The following is a 21,196-nucleotide window of genomic DNA, read 5'->3' as shown; positions in this document are numbered from 1 at the left end:
CTACAAATCTGAAGCTCATTCAAATGTAATTTAATACCTATATGCATTGTGGTCTCATTCCCCTTAGAGTTGGGTCTGGTCTCAACCTCCCAGTTTCATTATCTATCTAATAATAATCTACCCCTGAAAGATTCCCTATGTCTCATGGGCCAGAGCAACTAGTGTATTCCTTAGATATCATTCCAATGTACATTAAGTGAACTCCCATCATTTCTTAGAGAGATGGGGGACAAAGAGTATAAAATGTTGTATTAAATAATAATAAATTAAATTGTTCTGTTGATTAGATTTCCTTAACAATATTGTTGGGTTGTTTGTTTTTCTCACAAGGCAAGGTTCATCAAAGTAGGGAGACTCTGTCTCTGAAAATGACTCTAATGTAAAAATGAAAGGCATCAATAAAATTGTAATTTAAGAAAAAAATTTGCTTCAGTCTAGGAAATACCCTCAGCATGTTAAATCAACATTGACAAATCCATAAGGAGCAAATCTTTGTGGTACAGTTAGTTATATACCTCCATCCTGGATGACTATAGAGTTCACTGTAACATCTGAGTTTAAGCGAAGCCAATCTCCTTTCTTGATAATGACTTGCTTTTCAGGATCATGTTTTAGATCCCAGTTCCTGAGTCGAGGGTTTTGATCAGGGCAATTTTCTGCAATAACATTCCACATTAAAATATAATTAAAAATGGCAAGATACCAGCATATATTGAGCCAAAAGTCTAACAACACATTTAATGCCATTTAATGAATATCTGTGATAATTGCAATAAAATAATATCAGAATAATTCAAAGACCTACAGTAGAGATAAAAGGACCCCCTCCCATCACGTGACTTAAAGGATGGTAGATTTAAGGAAGTTACAGTAGGGAGGAAAGGAAGGAGGCAGGTGGAGAGACAAAGGCATAGAAACAAAAAGAGAGAGAGAGAGAGAGGAGGGAGGGGAAAAGAAGGGGGAAGGTGGAGGGGGAAAGGGGAAGAGAAGATAATACTTAGTGCTTACTAAAAAACAAAAACTGTGCTAAATGCTAGGAATACAAAGAGAAAAGTGAGACAGTTCTGTTCTCAGAGGGCTCAGTCTAAATAGGAAGAGATAGTCCACATAGGAAGATGCAATCAGCAAGGCCTAGTGATCATTAGGTTGTAGCAGCAGGGTACCCTTAAGGTCCTCCAGCCCAATTCCTTTGTTTTACAGATGAAAAGACTGCAGCCTATAAAGGCTAAGTGATTTGCCCAGCATCAATCACCCAGATAATAAATGGCAAGAGCTGGCAAATGATCTCAATCTGTGCACCTGTTTTTAGGTGAAGAAACTGAGTCTCAGAGAGGTTACGACTTTCTGATAGTCACACAGCTAGAACCGGAATGCTGGTCTATTAATTCCTAGCTTGCTCCTCTTTACACTATATATACTATTACAACTTTTAAAAATTATAGATCTTGGGGACAGCTAGGTGATGCAGTGGATAGAGCACCGGCCCTGGATTCAGGAGTACCTGAGTTCAAATCCGGACTCAGACACTTTACACTTACTAGCTGTGTGACCCTGGGCAAGTCACTTAACCCCCATGGCCCCACAAAAAAAAAATTATAGATCTTGGTCATGAAAGAAGTACAAATGCAGCACGAGCTTATTTGGGTTGTTTTGGTTTGGTTTGGTTCAGACCGGCAATTTTCTCAGTGTGGGGAACTCCAGGGTATGAAAATTTCCCCCACAGATACAGATGGCAACTCCCACATAAAATAGAGTGGCTTAGAAAGCTGTCTGGGCCAATGAGAAGCTTAGTGATGGCGCCCATGATCACAAAACCATATCCAGAACACAGATCTTCAGACTCCCAGGTCAATATTCTCTCCACTGCTCAGACTGAGTATCACAGATAATATGTGAGCTTTCCTGGAATATTTGCATTTTAATTAGGGGAACTCTGAAAGGCAACAGTTTTCAGAATATAAAAAACCTGAAAGGCCTAAACAACATTTGAATGGTAGGATCTCAGGTACCAGACAAACCAGTGTATGACAAGAGAGATATTTCGGGGTATCTTGTCACAACAAGTAGGAATCTTCCTGCTTACAACCTTATAATGAAATCTATTTTCTGGGAAGCAGTGCTTGACCCTGTCCTATTAGCATTACGATCTAGGAATAATTTTGATGTAATTTTAGACTTCTTAGAAAGATTAAGAAAAGCTGGAATGATTCTTAAAGTCTAGGCAAACATTCCAGGGCCCTGGAAGAAGATGACTTCCCCAGCAGGTTCCCTTGGGTATGGTATGGAGTTTCCTTGATGATAGTCATCACTTCACATTCACAGAAACACTTGATGGGTCCCATGCAAAGCTATTCTCAGATCTCCATCTGTTTTCTCAGGGGATAAACTGTCCTGCCTGTGCTACACCCTGAGCTCAAATCAAGCAAGATCTTCCAGGATTGCTGCTCTGATACCTCTTGGGAGTTTTTATATTTAGTTCAGCAAAGAAGGAACAGATTGGAAAATAAAAGTTTCAGCGAACATAAACAGATATAAGGACTCTTGGGTACTTTTTAAGGCGTTGCTTTACATAATATTCTGGCCTCACAAACTGACTAGCTGTGTGACTACAGGCAAGTCACTTAACCGGTTTGACTCAGTTTCCTCATCTGTAAAATGGGAGTGACAAGAGCATTTACCTTCCAGGAGTGTTATGACGATCAAATAATATAATAATTGTAAAGTGCTTAACACAGTACCTGATAGATAGTAAGCACTATATAAATGTTAGCTATCATCATCATCCTTAGATCTATGACTCTTAGTGTACTCAAGTGTCCAAGAACATTGTGTGCAAACACTGCAGATAACGTTACATTATAAACTATTTTAAAATCTTACTATATGATGTATGCTTTTAAATATAAGCAATAGTTATCGACAAAAAAACTAGTATGAGCTGAAAATAGAGTTCTCTTACCATCAGCCAAAAGGTTCTGTTTCTAATAAGCAGAGGAAGACTAGAAGTGCAACATTATTTGAAAAGTATTATAGGAACAAAGTAGATTGGGATGTGTCTAGACAAATTGCCACAGATTAATCAAATGGAATATTATTCCACTGTAAGAAACTACAAACATTATGAATACACAGAAACAGGGGAATACTTATATGAACTGATGTTAAATGAAGTCAGTGGAGCCCAGAATAAGACCACAAAAATGTAAATAGAAATTGAAAATGAATATTGCAAAAGTACAAAGAATAAGGTTGGCCCCAAAGAAGAGTTATGGGTAGATACTTCCTCCCATTCTTGTGAGACATAAGAAATCTAAAAGTGTAAAACACTATATATAGTGGCATATTTTTCAATGTATTCATTGGTTTGCTGGATTTTTTTCTCTTCTTTTTCTGTCTTTCTTTTCATTCTTTATTGGAAAGGATGACTTTGGAAGCAGGTTGGCGAATAATAGCATCTGTGTTCACTAAATATTTTCCAACCTACTTGGAACAGGAGTTAAAGGGGGAAATCTAGGCAATGAAAAACAATGATGTCAATAAAAATCTAAGAGAATTATACTTTAAGAAAAAAGTTTAAATAAACAAATGCTGAGATTAAGGTCTCTGAGCCAGTTTTAAAAATTATACCCAAAGTTAGTAATAATAACAATAATAATCAGCTCAACAATAATAATATGGAGTCAGTCTGACATAGTGGGTAAAGGACTGAATTTGGAAACAGGAAGATCTGGGTTCTGAATCTCTCTGACTCTTGCTAGTGGATAGCTGCAGCTTCCTCGCCTGTAAAATGGAGAAAATACCATATAGCAAAGGGGTCAAATATAGGCTTCCTCTCCTACCTGGCCCAAACCAGATTAAAATAAAATTGAAAAATATTTAACAAACTAAATAAAAATACAATAGAACATAGAAGATTTTTTTCTGTCCTTTCCTCTTTTTTCTTTTTTTCTTTTTCTTTTTTTCTCAGATAATGTTAACATGTAGTTTTCTAAGTCACTATGCTGCTGGCATAGTGTCCCTGTTTCTATCTGAGCTTGACACTAATGTCCTATAGGTTTGTTAGGAAGATCTAATGAGGTGATATATGTAGAATAATCTGTAACCCCTAAAAAAGAGCTATCATTTTTATTATTATGTTTATAAAATACTTTCCCCATAATAATTATGTTTTATTGCTATATTTATTTTACAGGTAAGAAAGCAGAGTCTAACTCTCCAGACAGAAACAAAGAATTGTACAACTGTAAAAGCATATAGAATCATTTAGTGCTGAAAGGGACCTCAGACATTATCCAGTCTGAGCCCTTCATTTCACAGATGAATAAACTGAAGCCAGAAGAGGTTGAGAGACTGTTCCAAGGTTACAGAGGTAACAACTGGCAAAGCTGGGATGTGAATCCAGATGCCCTCACTCCAAATGAGTGATCTTTACCCTGTATTCTGCTACCTCTAGAGATTAAACTTGAAAAATACAAAATGAAGCCAGCCAGATCTTCTTACAGGCAATACAGATGTCTTTCAACATCTGTCTTCTGTCCATACAGTCATAAAATTATTTCTATTTGAAATGTGGCTCCTTTGAGAGAAGAAGGGAAGTAATCATCAATGACTTGAGTTCAATTCAGTTCCTTCCCTTCCTGAACACTGAAGAATCATCATTGTCTTCCTGGAAATACTTTAAATAATGGGTCTCCCAGGAGTAAAACAGTCTGCCTCGAGAAGGATGATTAAATATTGCCAGAATCTACAAACTGACTAAGCAATGTTCAAGTACAAAACACATCAATATATCAATGTACAAAATAATTTGATTGTGTATAAACTAAGCAGAAAATACAATGGCTTAGAATTTTCAACAAGGACAATAAAAAGCAAACCAAAAGGACAAGCCTGAGAATAGGAAAGTTTCTAGGCTGGATTTCAGGAAACATTTCATAACAATGAAATCTATTAGACTGTGGAATCGTTTCCCTTAGGAAATGGCAAAAAGCCCCATTACTTGAGTCATTTAAAACTCAGCTAAACCAAACAGCAGGAACTATACTGAATGCAAGAAGAGACTCCAGGGAAGGGATGAGATGACTCCAGCAGTCTCTTTCCATACACATTCTGTGAATTAGAAAGTGGAAGACCACAAAATAGCCCATGGCTTCACTGAAACACTAAATTGGCCCCTAAAAGAAAGATGACTGTACTCAAAAAAAGAAGTACACATAACTTCAGCAGTAAAGCTATAGGAGAAAAGTAAGAAAAGTTGAAGTTTCTCATTTAAGAGATAAGTAAACTCAAAAGATGCCTTATTTCTATTAAGGGGCACCACCACCCCCATCTTCCCAGGCAACCAGGTTCACAACTTCAAAATCAGCCTCAACACTTTCCTTTCTGTCCCCCATTATCCAGTCAGTCATCAAGTCTTGCCATTCTTCTTCTACGTCCCCTACTCTCCAAATGGTCATGCCAAGTCAAGAAACATTTATTAAGGTCTTACTAAGAGCCAGGCACTGTGCTAAGTGTTGGGACATAAGCAAAAAGAAAAACAGTCCCTGACCTCAAGGAATTTACATTCTAATATGAGAAGAAGGGTATCCTAAAAGTTATAATGTACTGACGTTTAAAATAGCACTAAAACATTTGGAACATTCTGTAATTTTTCTACTCCAAGTCCAGGCATCTTTCAATTACTTAACATTATGTTATTGTGAAGCTTGTGGAAAAGTATAAGGCATGTAGGCAGCTAGGTGGCACAGTGGATAAAGCACCAGCCCTGGATTCAGGAGGACCTGAGTTCAAATCCAGCCTCAGCCACTTGACACTTACTAGCTGTATGACCCTGGGCAAGTCACTTAACCCCCATTGCCCTGCAAAAAAAAAAAAAGAAAGAAAGAAAGAAAGAAAAGAAAAGTATAAGGCATTACCTCTGCCATCACAGGGTTTGCAAACTCTCTAAGGATGACAAAAACAACTTTCTGATGAAATAATTAGAGAAAAATTCAGTTTTAAACTGTGTACCACCCCCAATTCCTGTATCCCAGGAATTGGGGGTGGTTAGGTGGCACAGTGGATAAAGCACAGGCTCTGGATTCAGGAGGACATGAGTTCAAATCCAGCCTCAGACAATTGACACTTACCAGCTGTGTGACCCTGGGCAAGTCACTTAACCCTCATTGCCCTGTGCAAAAAAAAAAAAAAATGTATCCCAGGAATCTAGGGAAAGGAGAAAAACTATGTGGATATGAACAATTGGAGAAAGCTTCATAGAAAAGAATGAACTGAACTGGGCTGAGGAGAGAAGAGAGAATGTTGCAGGCTCAGGAATAGTATAAGCATCACTACAAAGATAGGAATGATCTCAGCATGTAAAAGTAACCAGTCTGATTAGAGTGGAGGGTTCTTGTTTATAAAAACAAGGAAGCTGAATTACATGATTTATGTGGTCCCTTCCAATACTAACCTTCTGTCTCTTTCAATGTTTACATTCTGTATTAATATGGTCTCTCTTTCAATGTTTATATTCTGTATAGGGTGAAATCAGGTCAAATCACTAAAAGATAGGAAAGGATAATGGAGCGCCATGAAAAACAGGAAGAAAAGTTTAGACTTGAACCAGTTTGACAAGTAGGAGAAATTGTGTGTTGCTGAGCAGGGAAGTGACATTGTGACAATATTAAAGGAAAATTAGACATGCAGCAATAAAGAAGTCAGATTGGACAGGAAAGAAGCAAGAGGGTGGAAATCCTGCTAGAAAGTTGTTTAAGTAATGGGTTAACCTCTGACACACAACAGGAATCACAAGAAATGAAAGGATTAGGAAAGAAATTCCATACAGAAGATGAAGTACAGAGGTTCCAAGGCTACCAGAAAAGGAACCCGGAAAAGAGATGGGATATTTAAAGAGGGATGAAGAGAAATCAGTTAGGAAACATGGCAAAAGGGGTATTTCCTTCTAAAACACAAGTATTTTTTGGTAATCTCTATACATAAGACTTGTTAAGGGGTGGGGTGAAGCAGCAAAGCTTCAAATACGAGTAAAAAAATAGGAGCATCTGACCCTTGATCTTTTGTTATACACATCCCATCCCACTGATAATAGTAATACTATTTTTAGTAACTGGGTGCAGTACAAAGCTTTTCTCTAATAGGGGCAAAGATCTGACCCCTCACCTCATGTGCATGAATTCAACATTCTTTTTTGTTTCTCAGAACCAAAACTGCCTGAAGCTTATTCCTTTTCTTTAAAGGAGAATATCCTGTTATAATTATATTTCACAAAAAGTGCCTTTGGCAGCAGCTTTCATAACATTCTCTTCACATAAATTTCATGATCACTGAAACATTTCCTGCTTTACCATTATCATTATGATTTTTAAAAATTCCTTAGACTTGCCTCTCATTTAAGGAAGGCAAGCAATCTCTGGAGCTTTATAGCTAAATACTTAAATATCAATGAACTTTCTTCTCTTCATCCCATAAAATACCTGCATTCTAACATTAGCAATGATCACAGTACATAGCACATGAATAAAAAAAAAAAACATGTATTAAGTGCTTACTATGTGCCATGGTGCTGTTCCACGCTAAGTATCATATGGTATATACTCAATAATTGTTAAAAGAATAACTGGTCTCTTGCATTATAATAGACATAAATATAAATGGTAATAAGCTCTATAATTAGTTAGGAAAAAGAAACAAATTACACGAGTTTGTGTGAGCCTTGTGATTCTAGTCAGAATCAAAACTTAAATAATATGTCTCACCATTTTACAAGCATTCCTAGGAAGATACATCTCATTCACAAAAAAAATCAGTTAGTCTCTAGCAATCTGTTCTTAATAAGAAAATAGGCATGACTCAGGGAATGCACTGGGAGAAAAAAAAACAACCATACAAGTTCAACCTGTATATTGACCCATTGTATAGAGTTGATGGCAATAGGTACGTGATTCTGAGGGAACTCAGGCCTGTGATTTCATTAGCACTTTCAGTGAGGAAACTCCCTTTATCAATAAAGGATACTCTTCTGCAAAAGTGGCTTGCCCAAGGGTCACAAAGTCAGTCAATGTCAGAAGCAGGATCCGAACCCAGTTCATCCTGACTCTAAACCCATCTCTCTCCACTATGAATACTGCCTTTCAGGTGAATAATACATGTAACATAATAGACAATGTAGCAATGCTTAGCCATGAAATGTTGCTATATGCTGGATTTTTATACTCACGTCCTATACTATTTCTGCCAAAATAGGAAATTAACTAGCCTATAGGCTGCAAATATTAATAAGTGCTAAGAGGAACATCTGGAAAATCTTGACATCTACAGGGAATCCTTGATCTAGTTTGACTTTGTTCAACAATTCCTTTTTGCACCTTTCTCCTTTGTCCACGGTAAACCATGGGACAGGTAAAAATACAACATGGTCCTCAGTCCTATGAAACCCAATCTCCAATTTTTAAATGACTATGGAAAGACGGTGGGAAGGGGGAAGAGGTAGAATGTGCTAAGAGCTTGCTTACCAGTTTAAAAAACATCTACAGACATTAACTCAACTATTGTTACTTGTGAAATTTTTACCCAACCAATTCTGAGTTCCTTTACCAAAGGAATTAAACTGTATCCATGGTCACCTTCTTACTATAAATGAAAGGAAAGGACAAAGAAGTTGAACTTAAATGGCATGGTGGTTCACAAAATCTCAGAAATGAAAATAAATGAATTGGTATAAGCTGGTTTTATTGTGTGCCCAAAGGCAACAAGAACCTATTTCATGGGATACTTGGTCACCTCTCCTTGCAGTGATCATCAGAGGAATGAATAGACAAACCACTATACAGATCAAACTCTAATATTAGTTACAGAGGATGAAAGAGAGACATTTTATGAACTAAACAAGATCCCCCAAACAAGTTAACATCTACCTTGATGCTCAACAACTTCAATGTTACCATGGACATTGCAAAGGATAATTAAAAAAAACCTGGAAAATAAGGCTCATAATTAATAAATAAAAGACATGCCAAACTTCTAGATTACTAAGAAGCCAAATTCCTATATGTAATGAATACTTTTCTCAAAAAAAGAGCTGGAAAGCACTGGACATGTCATGCATCAAACATCACCAGCTTTGTCAGATAGGAAAAGCCTAGTCAATAATATAGTACATGAACTAAGTATGTGGAGTCTAGTAACAAGCCCACAACAGAAGAAAGATAACGACTAGAAGGTAAAGCTGTATATACTTACAACAGCTTCAATCTAACTGACTTAAATAAGCTATTATCTTTGAAAAATAAGAAACATAAAAGTAAAGATATTAATTTTTATTACCCCCATGTCTTAGAGAAGCTTAACCAATGCAATACAGTTACAACATCCAGAAAGTTCAAAGAACCTAGAAACTGTCTCAGCCGAGCTGCAATCTGCTTATCAAACAGTCATGGCAGCCAAGCACAACACTGGTTTGGGATACAAATTCATCTAGCTAACATTACAAAGGAAGATGGAAAGTTAGGAGTAGTATCACCTCACAGACCAATGAAAAGCAGAAGACAGAACATACCTGCAGAAAGCATGGCACGAAACTAAACCCTATAACCCTAAGAGCATTTACAGATGAAGCTGGAAGAGCCACAAACAGACTTAAATGTAACTGATTTCCAAAATTTCTATTGCAATCTACATGGAAATGGTATATTTGGATGAAGTTTGAGGAATAGCTAGATCTGGCCCAAGCAAATATCAAGGCTGAAACCAGCTATTCATCTATGTTCATGTATCCAACCTAAATCTAACTGAATCAGCAATCAAAAGACTGCAAACAGTACATGCCATCAGCTTGATTTTTTTCTTAGAGAGAGAGAGAGAGAGAGAGAGAGAGAGAGAGAGAGAGAGAGAGAGATAGTGTCAGTCAGTCTTACCATCTGGAGCATATTTTGAGGATATTCCTAAAATGACTGCAAGTGCAACAAAAAATGTAAAGCTGGAAATAGCAAAACAAATGAATGTATTTTTGTGTCTCTTCTGTTTTCGGTTTTCTCTCTGTGAGCGCTGCTCCTCAGGAGAGAATGCAAAGGTTGCCTGGGCTTCTTGTCTGACAGAGGTAAATTTGGCTGAAGCTTGGCTCTTTGGTGGAGGTGGTGGGCGTAATGGAACAACCCTTCCTGGTACATAACCTGAAGATCGATGGCTGTTCCCATTCTGAGGTTGTAGGAAAGCAGGGGAGTTTCCCCTGGGATCAGTGGCATGCATGATACAATGTCACTGCAGAAGAAAAAAGGAAAAAAATTAAAATCCAGCAAATATTTGAAATCATTAACAGTATAAAAAAAACAAAGGTTAGCTTAGATTACTGGTATAATGCTGACTATATTAGCAACTGCAACACTTAAAAACATTTTGAGGCTCATGTCTTAAAATTTAAAAAACAAAATGCTCAAGCATTTATTATAAAAGGCCCCACAGCAAGGTAGCCATGTATCTTTGTATCCTTTGTTTTAGTATTTTTTAAAGATAATAGTCCTGGCTAACTACAGTTAAGTGTTTTTAAAGGTGTTATTGTCTCTCACTATTGTGGATGTTTCTTTACAGGTGGTATCTTCCACAATCCATTAAAATTCCCCAAAGCCTATGTCATGGTATAAGGTGGAGGTGGGGGAGGGGTGTCAAAATATTAAGATAGGAAAAAAAAATATATTAAGATAGGGACAGCTAGGTGGTGCAGTGGATAGAGCACTGGCCCTGGATTCAGGAGGACCTGAGTTCAAATCTGGCCTCAGACACTTAACACTTACTAGCTGTGTGACCCTGGGCAAGTCACTTAACCCCAATAGCCTCACCAAAAAAAAAAAAATATATATATATGATAACAATAACTTAAAATAATTACGAGTAAATGATGTAACAAGAATGTAGTAAGTGGCTATGTCAAGGAGAGATTCATCTTCCCTTATTCTTCAGTAAGGCTATGTCAAGGATAGATTCATCTTCCCTTATTCTTCAGTAATAAAACCTAAAGAACTCTACATTATTTGTTCCTCTGTAATAGTTGAGGTAAACAAACCAATTCCTTTCCCTTCTTTTTCATTTTCAGTGAACACTTAAGTTTATTTTTAGATGAAATTTTATTCTTAATGTATTAGCAACAAAAAAGAATGAGGTGTATTATAACTTTGTGATTAGTTAGATGAGATGCCCTCAAGGCTTTAACATAGGATTATTCACAACCTGTTCATCTACTTCCATGGTTATTTCTCTCTTCTAAACCTCCAGGGCTATAACCCCAGCATGGGAGGCACCTGACTTCACCTCTTATCCTGACACCTCTCCCCTACCACTGCCTGCAGAAACAATGAATGAGCTTTTAGGTCCCAGGGCTGCTGCTACCAACTTGCTCTGAAGCAAACCAATTAAACAGGCTTAAATAGAATTTCCAGTTTTCAGCCAATCTGGTAACTAAAAAGTTATTGGAGGGAAATCTATTTCCAGATTTGTTACCTGCCTACTAGGATAGTGTGAGTCAGCACATATCTCAAGAACACTTAGTTGGGTCATATATTTTAGAGATCTAAACTGGAGCATGAAATCTGAACAAAATTATTTAAATAAAGGATAATCTTAATGACAAGAGGGGACGCTCTACAATTAAGGTGTTTTTGCATACATAGTTACATATGCCAAGAAACAGAAGACTGAGCAACATAATTCATTTGCCCTGTTGGAACCAACAAGAGATTAGAGCAACAAAAGACTCACTATGCTCCTCTACAAACAAAAGAAGGACTAAACCAAAGATTCTTGAGTGCCAGGCTCATCAGGGTGGGAGTGAAATAGTGACTGTAATCTTCTCTGAAAAGGAGTAGGGAACTTTTGTTTCGAAGGCTGCAATAATCTGATACTTCATTATTTCAGGGTGAGAAAGGTTGTTATTACTGAACAGACTGGAGTACTCTTTTGTTGGAGATAATATATGTCTCCAGATGTACAAACAATAAAGTAAAAGGCAGTGAAAGGAGAAATGGAGCCACCAAGCCACCCATGAATGGTTTTTGCCTTGCAACATCACCGAACAGCATCCTAATTGGAAAATTTCACTTGGCAATTGTACAAACTAAAACTACATGCCTTTTTGTCTTTTTTGACATAAAAGCATGTTGGTTCTTGCCCACAAGTCTTCTTCAACTCTTCCAAATGTTTTCCAACAACTCTATGGGTGTGGATCTAGGCATGAGGTTGTATTCAAGAGTTTGAGATTTAAAACAATCAAACGGCCTTTGTTATTGTTTTTAAGCCATTCCACAGTGGGAAATGGTACACAAAAGAATAAAATGGTAAAAATCAGTACTCCTAAATAACAAAGCCATCACTTAGACCGTATGTTCCATGTTTTAAAATAGCAATGAAAGAAAAGGTATTATCATACTTTTAATCTACTTTAGAGCTGAGCCTAAAGTTTCTGGAATGGAGACCTATATGAAGTCAGTTACTTAACCTATTGATGTTTAAATGTGCTAATTATCCTTCTAAATTCTGTATACTACATTTGTGACATTTCATTCCTCCAATAAGCCCTCAGAAGTCAGAACAACCAGGGAAGACTTATATAAACTGATGAAGAGTGAAATGAGCAACACCAGAACAATTTACAGACTGACTGAAATAATGTAAAGGAAAACAACTTAGAAAGACTATAGAATTCTGACAGTTTGTGGTTTTAAGAGGCTGATAATGAAGTTATGTCTCTTATTAGAAAGACTAGAAGTGGAACAGCTAGGTGGGGCAGTGGATAAAGCACAGGCCCTGCATTCAGGAGGATCTGAGTTCAAATCCAAACTCAGACACTCGACATTTACTAGCTCTGTGACCCTGGGCAAGTCACTTAACCCTCATTGCCCCACCAAAAAAAAAAAAAGACTAGAAGTGCAGAATGAAACATATATTTTTAGACATAATCAGTGTGTTGATTTGTTTTGTTTGACTATTTAGGGAGTCATAAGGATTCTAAAAATTAAAGGAAAAAACCATCAATAAAACACTAAGCTAGTGTTTTATAGCAGCTAGAAGACAGAATGCTGGGCCTAGAGTCAGGAAGACAACTTCCAGAGTTCAAATCTGGCCTCAGATAATTACTAGCCATGTGACTCTGAGCAAGTTGCTTAACCCTGTTTGCCTCAGTTTCTTTATCTGTAAAATGAGCCAGAGAAGAAAATGGCAAACCACTCCAGTATCTTTGTAAAGAAAACCCCAAACTGAGTCATGAAGAGTCCAATTGGACTGAAATGACTGAACAACAAAACCACAGAAATAAAGAGAACAAAAAGATCAAAGGGAGACACAAAAGACCAATTGTGTTACTACCTTGTAAATTTAATATGTACTCTAAAATAAAACCAAACAAGCTGAATGTAAGAAAAAGCCATGAGTTGATTTACAATTTTTTGCTGTTGTTCTTTTTAATTTTTTTTTAAGTGAGGCAATTGGGGTTAAGTGACTTGCCCAGGGTCACACAGCTAGTGTTAAGTGTCTGGGACCAGATTTGAACTCAGGTCCTCCTGAATCCAGGGCTGGTGCTCTATCCACTGCGCCACCTAGCTGCCCCCTGTTGTTCTTTGTATATTGAAGTGTTTGTTCAGAATAATTAATCATCACAGAGGTAGGGACAGAGACTGTACCTATGATTTGACTGTATAGAGACTCCAAGATGAGGAACATTACTTTTACCAATGTCGGTATATACTTTCTCTGCCACTTGTAGAGTGAGAGAGTTGTCCTCCAACACTTGGAGGTTGACAATAAGCTCTATAGCCAGGATACCACACTGCCTAAGTCCATCACAAGAAATTTAAAAAAAAAAAAAGGTTCATGACTTTGTGTGTTTACTATATTATAGGGCAGATCTGGCCATGCCATCCCCACCCATACCTTATTCCATCAACTCCACTTGCTCCTTGTCATTTACCTACAGGATCCAATATAAAATCTTCTACTTGGCATTCAAAGCCCTTTACATCCCAGCCCCTTCCTACCTTTTCAATATTCTTAGACCTTACTCTCTACCCCTCTCCTTTGCAGAGGAACTGCAAGGAGGCCAGTCTCACCAGATTACAAAGTATATAAGGGGTATAGTCTGCAGTCCAGTGAGACTGGCCTTCTTTCAGTTCGTCACACAAGACACTATCTCCAGACTCCAGTTATTTTCATTGGATGTTCCCCATGCCTGAAATACTCTCCCCTGCTCCTCATCTCTGCCTTGTGGCTTTACTTTAAATACCAACTAAAATCTCATCTTCTACAAAAAACTTTTCCTATCTCCCTTAATGCTAGTGCCTTCCCTCTATTGATCGTCTACCATTTTTCCTGTCTATATCTTGTTTATACATAGTTGTTTTTCACGTTGTCTCCCCCATTAGACTACAAGGTTCTTAAAAACAAACTGTCTTACATTGGTTTCTTGAGTTGGGGATGGGAATGTACTGTGAAGCAGTCAATGGAAAAATTCTACTCCCAGATCATATCACAACTCATTATTCTTTCCCCCTAAACTCCCTCCCCTTACTTCCTACCTTCCCTATTCCTGAAGAGAGCAAGACCATCCTCCCCGTTCCTCAGGCTCTCAACCTAGGAGCCATCCTGGATTCCTCAGCCACTCTTACCACCAGCCCAGATTCAAGCTGTCACCAAAGCCTGACAATTTCAAGGCCTTTGCAACACCTCTCTAACATGCGCCCTTCTCTCCTCTGCTGCTGCCACCCCTGTAGTGCAGGCCCTCGTCACCTCATGACAGAACTCTTGCAATAGTCTGATGGTGAGCCTGCCAAGTCTCTCCCCACGCCAATCCATTCTCCATTCAGACAATAAAGTGATTTTCCTAAAAGAAAGGTCTCTCTTCTCTCCTCAATAAACTCCAATGACTTCCTATTGCCTCCAGGAGCAAATACAAAATGCTGTGTTTGGCATTTAATGCCCTTCATAACCAAGGCCCCCTCCTACCTTTCCAGTCTTCTTACACCTTATTCCTCACTTCCTACTCTTCCATCCAGTGACACTGGCCTCCCAGCTATTACACCTCCAAGCTCTAGACATTTTCTCTGGCTGTCCCCCATACTTGGAATGCTCTCCCTTACAATAAAAACTAAAAGGGGAGGAGCTCAATAAAACTCATAAAAAATGTCTGATATTGTATACAGTGTTCCATACTCGTAGCCCCCTACTTCTTCCAAAGGAAAGGTTCAACGATGCTTTCAATGATCTCAAACTGTTCACTAACACCAAAGTCTAGCTCTTTAGCACTTATATATATATATATATATATTTTTTGTGGGGCAGTGGGGGTTAAGCGACTTGCCCAGGGTCACACAGCTAGCAAGTGTTAGGTGTCCGAGGCCGGATTTGAACTCAGGTACTCCTGAATCCAGGGCCGGTGCTCTATCCACTGTGCCACCTAGCTGCCCCCTAGCACTTATATTATGTTGATGTTGTCATATTCCTGAAAATCACAAAAACACACCATAGAAGAATAAAACATGCAAGTAACCCCAAACCATGAAAAGATGCATGACGGACACAAGCAGGCTAGGCCCATGTGATAGTGACTTTCCTAAAAGAGATGGCATGATAACAGCTAATGTTTATTACAAAGAGCTTCACATCTCCTCTGCCCCTCGAGACAACGCTGGGAGATAGGCTCTATTTTCATCCTCATTTTGCAAATGAGAAAACAAGGGTGAAAGACTTTAAGTAATTTATCCATGGTCACACAGCTAGTGTCTAAGATGAGATTCAAAGGTGGGTTTTCTTCTTTCCCAAGTCCAGCACTCTAGCCAATACAGAGAATTATGGAAATGTATGAACAGAAAAGGAGGCTTGTTGATTTGTAGTGAAAATTGAAAGAAAACAAACTGAGTCCAAGTGGAATAATAATAATCCCAAAATATTAAAAGAATGAAAGAGAGGTCTCAAAGTCATTGGTTAAGAACATGTGAATGGGTGTGATTGATGTGTGTGTGTGTGTGTGTGTGTGTGTCTAATAGTAGCCATCTCTAGGATAGGGGCAGGGAGGGGAAGGAAAAGAAGAACATTACATGATAACTTTATTATTTATTTTAAAGGAATAGCAAGTTGTACATAATAGATTTGCAGTTTCATGTACAATTTTTTTTCTATACCATTATGATTTGGAAATGCTTGTTTGTTTCTTAAGTTCAGAGTAAAATAAATAATTTTAAAATAAATAAAAATAGGGGGGAGAATATGTGAATGGGTTGTGATCTAAATTGATGGAAGGAGTATCCATACATGCATCAAAGAAATTACTTTATTGTAGCAAAACTTCACTTAACATCTTGAACTTCCCACATACTAGGTTCTTGGTTTCTTCCCCCTGATGTCTTAGAAGAAAGAGGCAAAATACCACAAAACAACCTGATATTCAATCACTTAAAAAAAATACCAAACAGGGTGTTCTAATCCTAAAGCCACATCATTCAAACTAATCTGCACATTTTAAATGTATATCACCATGATGGTTAGAGTTAAGCTTAAAAATGGTGACATTGAGTAATACAAGATTTGTGCAATGGAAGATTTCTAAATCACTTATGCAATATGTACTTCACTAATGCAGGTAGGGAAAGCATATTCAGACATTTTAGAAAGCTTTTCAAACTTGACTGAAACAAAGAATTTTTCTACTTAGTCCTTCTAATTTCACTTGGCTTTCTCAAATTCAACTAAAACACTCCACTCCTAAACCATTACAATGAATCTAGTTTTCATTAGGGGTCATCTGAAAATAACTTGAAATAAAGACTATGGAAATCCTTGAATGACTGAAAAACACATGCATCCTTCATGGAGACATTTGCTTCTGTGTGCAGTCAGAATCCCAACCATTTTACCATCTTTACTTTTAACATTTACTTTCCCCCTTTTGTTTCTTCTCAAAATATTTTAAACCAAATAAAATGTTTATTCTAATTACTTTCATATATATGAGCCATATGCAAAACATTTCTAAAAGAGCATATTCCAACATTACACTTATAAATAACTGTAGTGAGAGCCACTTAAATACTTTCTTTAAATAAGCTAAACTTGAAAAAAAGTAGGAGAAAAATTTTCCCTTTAGCAAGCATTTTAACTAGAATGAACATCATTCATAGTGACTGATCCAGTTTGCTCCACTAGAGAATTCAGTTTTTGGTTAGGCTATGAAAGAAAGCATTAAATAAATACAATTGGGAAATATAATGCTTTCTAAATATTTAATCCCACAAAAAGAGGCCATTATATCCCAAAATTATAATGTTTGCTTAGCTTGAACATTTTAAAAAATGCACATGGCTCTAAATTCAAGGTATATACAGGAACAATATCAGTGACAAATTTGTGAAATTGTATCTGTTCATACACAAAGCTTATTTGAGCTACCTGGTTCAACTATGACCCGTTAAATAGACTTCAATAATATCATTAAGACTTTTTTTCACATTTTAAGCTTTGAGGTAAGTGGACTGCCAACCTTTTTTTTTTCTTCATTCTTATACACTTTTCATTTATGTGATATGAAAGAGAACAAAGTCTTCTATGCTCCTGGTGACAGCAGTTTGCCCAATTCTGCCTTTTTTCAGGATTGTTAAATGCACACATTAGTGGGGAAGCTTAACCCTAAAGCCAAGATGTCTGACACAGTGAAAAGGTACAAAGCACTCTCATTCTCAATGAAAGTGAAGACTGAAAAGGAGAGAGAGAGAGAGAGAGAGAGAGAACTGGACATTGGAGGTGGGGTGGGGTAGAAAAAGGATAACAATGAGCAACATCTAAAACGTCATTAAAGTCAATTTGAAGAAAATTTCAAGGGCGATAAAACAAAATATATACAAAAAATAGAAAAATAAAACAAAAGATGACCAAACTATAGATGGGTTTTTTTAATCTAGAAAATTCATTGGGGTGAGGGAATGTGGAATTCCACCTACCAGTTCTCCTCTCATTCTTTGTCCTTTTCAACCATTCCTCTCCTCTGTTTCCCTTTATTTCAATTGCCATCCCATGGATTCCTTTTCCCCACCTCCTTTCCCCAGTTCTATTACATAGCTGCTCCACCCTCTTTTTTTTTTCTTTCCTCTCTCCCCGCCTCCATCCCAACTTCCCCCTATTCTTCCCCTCTAACCCGACCCTCCATCAATCACTGGGTTAAGATGATACAAGAGACTCAGCCAATGGTGAATGATGGGTGTGCTGAAACACACAAAGCCAGGCTCTGGCATCTAATCAGCAGCATGACTGGCCCCTGGAAGAAAGAAAAGGCAGGCGTTCCACTGACTTGGAAGAGGCTATTTTAATTAAGGTCAAAGGAAAGGGCAGAACCAATAGGTTCAATGCCATTCTTTTCAGAATACGGAGGAAGATAGAGCTCTGTACTGGGAGAAGGAGGACTTAACTAATTAGAGGCTAGACAGCTGGTACTTACAACTTGTGTGACCTTAAGCAAGTCACTTAGCTTCAGTTTTCGCATTTTAAAATATGTTGACCTAGATGGTTTTCCAGCTCTAATGTCCATGTATGATTTTATTTCATCTATACTTTACATTCAATTAAATTCAACATTTATTAATAAGCATGGCAAGTGACTCAGGGACATATATGAAGACAAAGAAAATACAAAGTGTAGGTGACAAGCATAATGTGTATTGTATACACACTGTGAATTATATAGGCACTTACATGAAGAATTTTTCAATTGAACTGATATATTTTTAAATGGCTCTGAAAATCTAAAGACAGATACAATAAAGTTGCTAACAGGTAGTAGGAAGAGAAAAAACAAAGCCAAAAAGGAGATTAATAAACCTGTATATTCAGTGGTTGGAAGCCAAAAAAGATTCGGGTCTATTCGGAACATAGGATCAAAGATCTAGAAGTAAAAGGGACATTGAAGAACATCTAGTCCAGTACTATTATTTTGTTTTGTTTTGTTTTGTTTGTTTGTTTTTTAGTGTGGCAATTGGGGTTAAGTGACTTGCCCAGGGTCACACAGCTAGTAAGTGTTAAGTGTCTGAGGCTGGATTTGAACTCAGGTACTCCTGACTCCAGGGCTGGTGCTCTATCCACTGCGCCACCTAGCTGCCCCAGTACTATTATTTTTACAAATAAGAAAATTGAGGGCCAAAAAAGTTAAACCAAAGACAACATTGGATGAGATGTAACATTGATTCATGCCCCAATCCACAGCCAGAAGTTACCTTCATCAAAGACAAAGAATTCCAAGATTCATTTTTAATGAAATTAAAGAACCTTCACTCTAACTTCTGGAGGGGACACCCCTGCCATAAGAGATGTGTAAGTTCAACAAAGGCATGTCATCTTGTAGGATCTGTATGGGTTTATATTAGGCACTTGGGAAATTAATGTCTCAAGATGTCAACGATGCCATTTATCATCAACATCCTAAAAGAGAAAGGCAAGGAAACCAACTATGGCAACTATGTGTATCATTTCTCTGCTATCTATCACAGGACAGTTGGCAGGTTCCTATCCAACATTCTCTTATCTAGAGTATTGAACAACATCATGAATCAGAAATTCTCAGATTTGAAATATGCCTTTAAGACCTCAATGCAATACTGTTGAGATGGCCTTCTCTGCATAACACATATAAGAAAACCATCAATATTTCTTGTATTTTATATTCTTAAAGATCATTTGAAACCATTAGCAGAACTGGACCTTAGCTACTAACAATTCTAAGAAATCTATGAACTTTCTAAGGCTACTTCACTATGTATGATCTCTTATAGCCAGTTCATTCCAAATTATCATTTGCTCTTCACCAACACACTGAAACAGGGCTGAGCCATCCTATTACAATAAGCTTTTTCTAGAAGCAATGTTTGAAAATGCAACCGAAAACCTAAAAGGCTGATTTCCAAAAATATACTAAGAAGTTTGTCATTCTTAGTTTCAATCAAGTCATTAATCCTCAGTAGGTTAAAAGTATTATCAAAAGATATGGAAACAAGTAATTTTATTCAACAAACATTTACCCAATGCCTATTTTGTGCAAGGTGCTATGTTACAAAGACAAAAATTTATTTAGAAACTTAGATTTTACTGGACACAGTAACCATAGAGACTGCTAACTACAAGTATAAATCTATAGAAATAGAGAGAATAGGCAAGAAAACAAGTTCATGCACTGTCTAGTTGATTTGGTAAAGCACTGAAGAGTCCTGCAGTCCCATATCAACCTGTCCAAGGGAAAGACAGTTTGAATGGCAATTTTATATAATAAAAAGAGCCATCAAACTGAGAATAAGGTGGCCAGACTTCTAGTCTCAATTTAACACAAGAGATATGTGTCCTTTGGACAACTCATTTTAACTTCTGTATGCCTTAACTTACTTGTTAGTAACATGAGAGTTTATGAGGGGCTCTTAATTTTTGTGTGTGTCATGGCCCCTTTGGACATCTGGAGAAAAGCCTCAGATGTTTTTAAATGCAAGGGAAAAAACCATGCTATTACAAAGGAAACCAATTTATTTAAATGTTGCTATAAAAATATTGAAGGAAAAAAAGCTTGTGGATCCCACATTAAGAACCCCTAGTATAGGGCAGCTAAGTGGCTCAGTGAATAAAGCACTGGCCCTAGATTCAGGAGGACCTGAGTTCAAATCCGGCCTCAGACACTTGACACTTACTAGCTGTGTGACCCTGGCATGTCACTTAACCCTCATTGCCCTGCAAAAAACAAAAAAAAAAGTTAAAAAAAAAAAGAACCCCTAGAATAGATGACCTTTAAAGACCTCTTCCAGTTTGAATCTTCCATGATTTTTATCAGAAGCTCCAAACTAAATACTCATGGGAAATTCTATCACTTCAATTACATGTTGGCAAAAAATAATAATAAAGTACTGAATCTAGTTCAGTTTGTCCTTTGAGGAAATTGACAGACAGAATGCAGGTAGGTACAGGGCAGCATCAAAGTCAAGGCCAAAATAAAGATGTACAAAGCAGTGAAGCACACTTATGTCTTACTGGCCACAAGGCCTGACCCTACTTCAGATGTCATTCTGCTGACACTACTTGCCATTCATCACTATATAATAAAAGCCTTTATCTGATTGCAAATCTTTTCTCAATGCTGCAAATATGCTTTGGAAGCCCCAGCTCAGGCTATTTCAAAGATACTATTCTCATATAGTTG

At 37.3% G+C, this 21,196-nt stretch overlaps 1 protein-coding gene across 1 annotated transcript in view; it reads right to left on the bottom strand.

Moving 5' to 3' along the window:
• The window catches only part of CEMIP2 (cell migration inducing hyaluronidase 2), a 102,336-nt gene that overhangs the window by 66,410 nt on the left and 14,730 nt on the right, over nucleotides 1–21,196 (bottom strand). Inside the window, exons 2-3 of the mRNA XM_043976624.1 lie at nucleotides 9,915–10,257; nucleotides 516–656 (exon numbers count right to left, since the gene is read on the bottom strand). Of these exons, the coding sequence (XP_043832559.1) occupies nucleotides 516–656; nucleotides 9,915–10,245 (472 nt within the window). The 5' untranslated portion in view covers nucleotides 10,246–10,257. The remainder of the gene's footprint in view (nucleotides 1–515; nucleotides 657–9,914; nucleotides 10,258–21,196) is intronic.

This window comes from Dromiciops gliroides, chromosome 1 (assembly GCF_019393635.1).
Source record: "Dromiciops gliroides isolate mDroGli1 chromosome 1, mDroGli1.pri, whole genome shotgun sequence".
NCBI lineage: Eukaryota > Metazoa > Chordata > Mammalia > Microbiotheria > Microbiotheriidae > Dromiciops > Dromiciops gliroides.
This window is presented reverse-complemented; position numbering and strand designations above follow the sequence as displayed.